Source organism: Sinocyclocheilus anshuiensis, unplaced genomic scaffold (assembly GCF_001515605.1).
Source record: "Sinocyclocheilus anshuiensis isolate Anshui unplaced genomic scaffold, SAMN03320099.WGS_v1.1 scaffold1355, whole genome shotgun sequence".
NCBI lineage: Eukaryota > Metazoa > Chordata > Actinopteri > Cypriniformes > Cyprinidae > Sinocyclocheilus > Sinocyclocheilus anshuiensis.
In genome coordinates, this window is record NW_015540070.1 from 534,386 (window position 1) to 543,516 (window position 9,131).

At 43.5% G+C, this 9,131-nt stretch overlaps 1 protein-coding gene across 1 annotated transcript in view; it reads left to right on the forward strand.

Annotated features, from left to right (window-relative positions):
* Window positions 1–362: 362 nt before the first annotated feature.
* Window positions 363–9,131, forward strand: part of LOC107687177 (insulin-like growth factor-binding protein 3) — a 15,591-nt gene continuing 6,822 nt past the window's right edge. The window contains exons 1-3 of the mRNA XM_016484404.1: window positions 363–903; window positions 6,298–6,581; window positions 6,744–6,863. Of these exons, the coding sequence (XP_016339890.1) occupies window positions 546–903; window positions 6,298–6,581; window positions 6,744–6,863 (762 nt within the window). The 5' untranslated portion in view covers window positions 363–545. The remainder of the gene's footprint in view (window positions 904–6,297; window positions 6,582–6,743; window positions 6,864–9,131) is intronic.

Here is a 9,131-nt window from a genome sequence, read left to right on the forward strand (position 1 = left end):
GACACATGCTTTCATACTTTTTTTTTATTTTTCTTGGGGCGTCCAAGCAGTTGAATGTGCTCATTTGTATTACATAAGTTCATAGTATTTTGATGTAGCCTACAGGTGTTAACTCGCTACCTTTTTCAGCTTTCCAAATGCCAGTAGGCTAAAATGACAATAATGACCGGTCTAAAAGCCCTCGCAAGATTTCCCTGTTTTCCACCCACGTCTCTTGTGTTGAATGATTTCATTAAGGATGCGCGCGGTCCCTTAAGACCGAGACCGGTGACTACATAATTCATACCGAGGGGAGTGACTTAGTGCCCGTGCTTGTCCTGCCTGTATAAAACCTGAAGTTCCACTTAAACTCACTTACAGATGGAGAGACCCAGCCGCTGCGTTCACAGTCTAGTCAAACCGACGTGACAGCAGCATAAGCCAAAGCGCCGCTACTTTCCCAAGGCATATGTTGAGAGCTCAGGCTTTAGTGTAATCTATATCCAGGTGAGGTGATCTGACGCACCGTTTTTCCACGCATCTACCCCCTCCAGCGCTTCGGCTCCATGACGGGACTGTGTGCGCTCTGCCTGACCGCGCTGCTCGCAGCATTCGCCCGGCGGGCTGCAAGCGTCAGCCCAGTGGTCCGCTGCGAGCCATGCGACGACGAGGCGATGGTGCTGTGTAAACCGCTGCCCCCGGACTGCGCCGAGCCGGTAAAGGAGCCGGGCTGCGGGTGCTGCATGACTTGCCCGCTAACCGAGGGCCAGGCGTGCGGAGTGTACACAGGGCGCTGCAGTACCGGGCTGAGCTGTCAACATCGCCCCGGGGAGAGCAAACCTCTGCAGGCTCTGCTGGAGGGACGGGGCGTGTGTGCGAAGGCACCGGACAAAAAGCCCAGCGGCAATCCATCGCACGGACACGGTAAGCGCACAAGGTTTGTCTGTAAATAACGCACAGCCGTCATTTCACCGCTCAGCGTGAGCGTCTGTTAGTGTACCGTATGCGCAGTGTGCTATTTATTCAGTGACTTTAATGGGGGCAGAATTTTTGTGAGTGAAATTAAAACTTTTTGTCACATACCTGCGATTTGTTTAATAAATGATAAATAATGACCGGACTTGCGTTTCGGAGATGTTGGGTCCGATACACACTCGAGCAGCATACTGTTGCTATGGTTACCTCTTAAGGCGAAGGAGATTTATTCAGAAGTGCATTCCGACTAACTTTAATCTAACTCTTTTGGTTACTGAAACGTTGTTAGTAAACATTTATACATACAAGTAGGTGTGTAAACACACATACTGTATACACATATACTTTCAACAAAAACAGCTTAAACCAGCCTAAAATGGTCTTAGCTGGTCCCTGAGCTTGGTTGGGCTAATATATTGGATAAAAATGATAAAGACCAGCGTTGCTAGACTGGGAGACCAGGTAGGACCAGTAAACTATTTTAGGATTTTTTTTTTTTTCAGCCGTGAAGCCTTAATTAGTGGGGTCAGACGCCCAGACCCCCCATAATTTACAGCCTGTGTATGTGTGGTGTCTTAAACATCCCATCAAACACTATCCACATGTTGGGCATATGGCTTGTGTGTTCAATTGTGCATCAGTGTGAGTTTACGCTGCTGTGCGTAACATGGTTTATATGCTCACAGGTTAATAATGCTGCTGGTCTTTCTCTCTCTGTAGGAGGGGGTGGCTTTTTCACTGACTTTTCATAAGATGTAGCACATACCACAGCTTCACTGCACTCATGCCACAATATAGACATTAGCATCTCTAAACAGGTTGTTTAGGGTTGTGGGTTACTCAGATAAAAAAGATAAGCTACCCGTGTTGACATCCTGATATGTATTTTCTGCATGACAACACATTCTGCTTGTGTTTTTAAGGCATTACGCTGGTAATACATCCCAACAGGTTATTTTCTGCCTGACAAGATATTGTATTTTTAAACATCACTACTGGTAGGTCATCCTGAGCACGTAGGTCAGAATTTCAGAACACCGGCATGACGCAGCGACCTCCAGTAACAGGTAGTCATCATGAAGTCCAGCCACCGAGAGACGGCCCCACACTACCGCTGTTGTATTCGAGGTTCAGCGCTACAGCAGCCTCTCTCTGCTGTTTTATGTGTGTGGTGTGTATGTGTGTGAGAGAGAGAGAGAGCGAGCCAGAGATGGAGAGAAAAACAGCTCTGTGTATCTGTGTGTGTGCACTAAAATTTGGCTTCACCAACCCAATCGTTAAGAATGCCACATTCGTTTATATATAGTCTCTGCAGAAGAGCAGAGATCACCGTTTTGTGAATGATGCTCTCTAGATGTTTACTGGCTCAGGAACTCCGCGCTCTCCATTGAGAGGATCAAGAAACAAGCGAAATGGAAATGATTGGCATAGGATTTCTAACAAAGTAATTTCCTTGCGGGCGAGCTGAGAATAGATCCAGCGGCACCTGTGTCGAAGGTTTTACTGTGCATCACTTAGTACGCATTTATTAGCTTGCACCTAGCCAACACATTCATCCTAGTGAATTCCTTAAGAGAGGGATGGCTGCGGACCCGCACGACCAAAATAAGTAGCGTCTTGGTCATAACTGACGTCAAGCTAGCCGACTGAATTTGTTTTTATCCTCTCTAGTTATTTGACAGAGCCGCTGTGGTGTGTTGGAGCAATCAACTATGACATTGTCACACACACAAAGGCTATTGTTAGGACCCAGAGTCACTTTTAAAAAGCAGTTTGGGGGCGCCAACTGTTTTACAGTAGTGCCATACCTCATGTTTTCTCCCTCCGCTGCCCTTTCATTTGAGCCCATGCTGCTTTTCAGTGCTTCTTTCCCATCATACCACACTTTATGGTAATTACACACTCTGGCCAACCAGAGAGCAGGGCTCCATTGCCATGGTGTGCGTGGCTCCACCCCATGGCTCTGCCACACATGAATTATGATATTTTTGCAGGGCTTGATTGGTCTGGTAGCAGTGTGGCCCAGCATGATTCTGGGTGGGAACAGTGGCGGAGCAAGAGGAATGAAAGATCATGAGGTTATGAGTTATGACGTTGTTTGTGCATATGCAGTTATATACTTAATCGTGCAGATTTCTCAGAAGAGGCAGATTCATTCTCGTCCCGAGCATTGGTAGTGAAATTCACCTGCCTTGTGCCCAGTCACTCATTTTTACTTCTGAGAAGAAAAACCCTGCGTCTCTTTCACCCTCTCATTCATGTTCTACCTGTTTCGCCAGAATGATAAATTGTTTGCTCATTGGGGATTGAACAAATAGTGAGGTTGTGTGACTCCAAACGGGCCACTAGATGCTGGAAAAAGGCATAAAAAATTCAAAAAGTTTACATTGGGGTTAAATATTGATGTTTTTCAAGTTCCTGAAATAGATGGCCCTCCATTCTCTTCCTCTGTCCTGGATTTGTTTATGTGGAAGGTACGGTGGGTCATGCAAGGGAAGCAGGCATCGACATGTCGCACGTGTTATTAGCCGTCATTATATGCGATCATTACAATTGCTTACCTTGTTCGAGTTGTTATGTTGCAGAAGTTGCTGTTGATGTTGTTGTTGTTGTTGTTGTTGTTATGTCATTGTCAGTGAAGGCATAGTTTAATTCTGGTTTGGAGAGCAGCTTCCATGGCTACAGAGGAGTGTTTGGTGTGCCACAAGTGCGCACTTACTCACATACACACACATGGAAAATCTGTTTTCACTTAACTCTTCCACACTGCTGAATCCTGTCCACTATCTCTACAGTTCTTCACAATATTCAGATCTTGTGCACCTTCATCTATCTCTCGATGCCAGTCCTGTTCCACCACCCTCTCTCCCAGCCTTTCTCTCTCACTTTCCATATTTAATAGCCCATTTTGTTTGTCTTTCTTTCTAAATATCTCTTTCTCTTCTGCTCCAGCTGTTTATTAGTCTCTCATTCCTGCGAGAGCTCTGCTTTGTTTTGTACGGCCAGAGACTGAATATTTATTCAACAGACAAGAGCTGTAAAACCCCAAGAGGACAGCATGTTTAAACAGTGCCATAATTCATCTTCGCCCAGTGCTCTCGCCAGGCATTTGTTGAAGCTGACAAATGCACTCCTCGCTGGACCGTTTACTGGTCAACTGCTTTTGCTTGCATTTGAGAAATTACCATGCAGTTAGTAAAAACAGAAATTAGAGTGCAATTTGGGACATCGTGTCTCAAGTGCTTGCATTTTGTCCACGGTAAATGGCTGTTCAAAGGCACATTTAAAAGAGTGATGAAGTAGTCCTGTGAAATCGGTGCCGGCCACGAGCTCACTACATTTAGCTTATTGGCAGAGGTTTTCTTATCAAAACGACATACAAGAGCAAATATTTTGTCTGGGGAAATTAAAGGGAATTTGCATCAACATCTACTTACTGTATACTTGCTCCAAATGTATCAAGCCCCTACGTTATCTAGAGATATCTAAGAATGTCCGTGCTGCTCTTTTCCATAAAAGGACAATGGTTGGTGACTGGACATGGTCATGCTTCAAAAAGGCACCATAAAAGTTGTCTATATGACTTTTGTGCATAAAAAGGCATACAAATGTTTTCTGGGAGGAACGAAACCACTTTTAACTTGCTATTCACTTAAAAAAAGAGCTTTCTAATCCTCTTCATGTTTCTGCACATTCCAACATTGCATCTTCATGATACTGTATATGCAGGAACCAATGGAATTTGTGTATGGTGTCAAGCGTGCTATGCTTTATAAAGAAGTTCTTTCATACCGAAACATTACACAAAGTGTTATCACATTTTCAAAGCTTGACAGCCACTGGTTACCTTCCACTTTCATTGTATGGAAAAGAGAAGCCTTATCATTTTCCTCAATAATTTATTTTGCGTTACAAAATAGCACTTGTTTTTAATGACATGAGGATGAGTAGATGATGACAGAGGTTGAACTTTTCTCATAATGGATCTAGTAGTTAAAAGTAAATAATAATTAAGTGAAATAGGGATGTTGATACAAATGCACTAATAATACATCTAAATGTTATTTAGTAGGATAAGTATAGGGTTCACATATTGAGGAATGGTGTGGGATGAGAGGAAAGGACATTAAGACCACAATGAAACCACATTTGCATTGAATAGATTTTGTGAGCACCCACAGCAAAGCTTCAGCTGGGCACAGAGAGGAAAGCATGTGATGTTTGTTGGTTAGATCATTCTACCGGACCATGTTAGTTGAAGGCAGGCAAACGCTCTGTCCTGTAGCCGTATTTGGTTTCTGGGTTTCGGGTCAGGTGGTCTGTCCTCTGCTTATAACGATTGTAACTTGGTGCACTATAAATACTCTCACTCCTCCGCTTCCCCATCCCCCTTTCTATATCTCTTTCTCTTCTGCTACTTTTTTCTCTGTGTCTTTCTGATGAGCTTTTACACTTTCTATTGTAAATGCTTGCTTGTAAAAGCAAGTAAAAAGTATATTCTGGTGGGGAAGAATCTTAGAATAGAGCTGTTCAGTCTGTAGTCCTAAAAGCTGGAAGACAATTTGCATTTTCTAGCAATGAGTTCCCTCTGGAATTTCCAATGTTTTTTTTAGAATAGCAGTTTTTCGATTCATGAGTGAAATAAGGCCTGTGGTAAACATTACTTGCAGAGACTTTCACATTTTGTTCTACTCCATAAATTACACAGTCATAGCTCAAAACTGAATTTGGAAGCTTCTGGGTTTTTTCATAAGTAAATGTTGCTAAATAATGACTACAAGTACCACAGGGTTGACGAATCGGACAACAATTGTAGCAACTTACATTTGAAATAAACACAACAACTTCACAATTCTGGTTTTAGGTAGGACTCAATAAGTCTTTTCAAGTAGTGTTAACCACATTGAACCTTGAAACATTGAAAAAGCACTATGCTAAAACCCCAACCCATAAGAAATTCCCAGGGAACCGATGGCGAAATAGCCATCTTGACTGGCCTACAAATTGATGTCATCAGTGATCTACTCTATATGCTAATAGATGTTTAGGATTATGCTATTCCAGGGCTGTCCAATTCTGCTTCTGGAGGGCCGCTATCCTGCAGAGTTTAGACCAGTCCTCATTAAACATACTTAAACCAGCTAATCAAGATCTTCTAGAAGCTTCTAGGCAAGTGTATTGAGGCAGGTTGGAGCTAAACTCTGCAGGACACTGGCTTTCCAGGAGCAGGATTGGACCCCCTGTGCTATTGTGTTTCATGTGAAAAGATGCAGTTGTACGAATGCTGCTTTTTTTAATAGTCAGATTGTACATATGTATTAATACACTTATCTTTTGATTCAGATAACCCTGAAGAGGAAGGAGAGGAACATATCTCCAATGGTACCAGGGCAACAGGCGCCGGGGGAGCTGAGACAGTTCAGGACACAACAAATGTTTCCGGAGACACGCAGGGAGGGCCGAGGATGGCAATAGAGCCCATAGATTCTATGCCGCACACCAAAGAGGAGATGATCAAAAGAGATCAATTCAAGAAACGTCAGATCTTTAAAGGGGAACCAGTTTCCAGTGGGGTTCATACAGATATTCACAACTTCAGTCTGGAGTCAAAGAGAGAAACTGAATATGTAAGCATGCACTGTTCTTCCGCCAACATGCATTTTTAAGACAAAGCATTTATTGGAGTGGAGTACATTCTATTCCCATTCTACTTGTTTGCATATCCAACCTCCTCACATGTTTGCAAGTAGGACATTTCCTGTAATTCTGCATTCTCTGTGTGTGTACAGGGCCCGTGTCGTCGGAAGATGGAGAGTGTTATGAAGATTTTAAAGATCTCAAATGTGCTGAACCCAAGAGGCTTCCGCATTCCAAACTGCGACCAAAAGGGTTTCTACAAGAAAAAACAGGTAATTACCTTTTACCCGAGTGCCTTGACTTTTCTTTTGCAGATGCTTTTTATTTAAAGTCACTTACTTTGTGCCATTTACATGGCCTATCCCCCATGTGGCTAAGTACCTTGCTCAAGGGGGAAATAGGCATCCTATTTTTATACCATCCTTACCTGGGATCAAACATGCAACCTTTGTGTAATCAGCCCAGATTCTCAAACTATTATTCTACCACCATCCGTGTACAAGACGATAAGTAACTGTCATGGCAACTGTCACAACAGTATTGGAAAAGTAGGTGGGGGCCTATTTGTATGTGCATGCTGGTTCTTGAATGTATCTGTTGTTTCCTCAACTGGTGGGGTGCATGAGTGAGTCTGAACAAAGTGGTTGGTGGGGGCAAATGCAATTCTCGGAAATTTGTGAGTCACCCGTAACCCCCTATTAAGAACATGAGACAAAAGGCCTTGTCTGAATGGCCCTAATGAGTTTGGGTGAATTTGGAAAACCTCTCTGACAGATGCCACAGTGACCCCGAAGGCCTAATGACAACACTGGAGTGATAGAGATGGAAATGTTTCAAAAAGAGGATGAGATTTAGAATCAATGTGAAACACGTGTTGCTTAGGAGCTGCTTCATGCTGAAACTACAGAGTATGAAGTCTACCCTGATATGCACACATATACCCACACACATGCTTAATAGCATGTGGTTCCATTGAACATGTAACCCATTGAAGGGACCCTGGGTTTCTGGAGAAAACAGGCTGTGCTCTAGGGCTAAGATCTCAGAGTGAAGAGAAAGTGATAAGTTCAGGTCTAAAGAAACATGTTCTGCAAACCCGTAAGGGGAAATACAAGGGTCTTGCAGATGGTTTGCATGAGTGCCTAAGAGAGATTCATAGTGGCACCTGTATCAAATAAAGTTTTGGAGACCGTTCTCATGCTCCAACAGTAAGTGTAGGTGTAAATCTGGCTTTGACATTTTCCAATCCTGTTCCTGCCCTCTGCCCTCTGTCCATGATTATCCATTTAAAATCCATGTTTGAAAGAAAGGACAGTGACAGGTTAACAATTTAACTAATCAATGTCTAGTGGTTTTACAGCGCCAGCAAAAGACAAACCGTATACTTGAGCGCAAACAACATAAATTCAAACCATGCCACATCCTTTCCTGTATCTGGCTTGCACAAATATAGTCTAGTTTGTTTTGTAAAATCAAACCCCTATGCTTGGATCTCTGTTAATAGCAGAATAACATCTGTATGACAGGCTGTGTCCACACATGATGAAGATCAAGCTGATCAGATTCCCCTCCGACTGACTCCAACTGAAATTTCTTTGCTCCCATCATGGTGATTTAAGCCGAAGTCTTGGTCGACCCTAAGATCACAGTAATTCATTTTTATTTTGGCATCAAAAACAAACATGCACAAACTCCTGTGCATACATACTCACACAAGTGAACTGTAGATGTCCTGGATGCCTGGGGGTCCCTACACTCCCCGGAATAAGATCTGTAATGGGAGCGTTTGTATATGTATGTGGGGGTATGTGTGTCTGAAGGCCATTCCTGGGGAGAGCAGAGTCCAATCCGTGCTCATTTTAGCCTTGATTATATGAATTGGCTCAGTGTGTTAGCCAACCCCCCAGCGCCGCCAACCCCCCTCTACCCTTCCCAATCCAGACGCATCTCTCACCCAAGTTGCTGTACTCCTGCGCTGGGCTGGATCATTGCTCGGCCCCCTCATCTACTGGCTTTCCTTGCTCTCCCAGGGCCAGGCAGTCCACTTAAGCTCTCACGCTGAATAGGATCTCAGTGATGCGGGGTGAGAGACTAGAAGAGAATGCCAGGCATGCTGGGAATGATCCAGGGTGCACAAACTTCCACTCAACACCAATACACAGATATGGTCACCCATGCACCAAACACATACAGTGTACATATTTCATACTACACTTTGCAAAGACACAGGCTTTTCCATGATATCTCTTCTTGGACTATCAGTTACCTCTGATTCTGACTTGGAGATTCTGTTGATATATATTCATACTTGTTATTTGTCTAGTCTCTGTGCTTGCAGTTGCACCAAAATGACAATATAATGATAATGTACTCCAGGGGCAGCTTCTATCCCAAACGGCATACTACCTAACAGACACAAACACACATGCACACACTGCTCGTATAGTCTGGCAAAGAAAACAACCACCGTTCTAATTCACATGCAGTTGTTGCATTCACATATTTTGTGTGTGTGTGTGTGTGTGTGTGTGTGTGTGTGT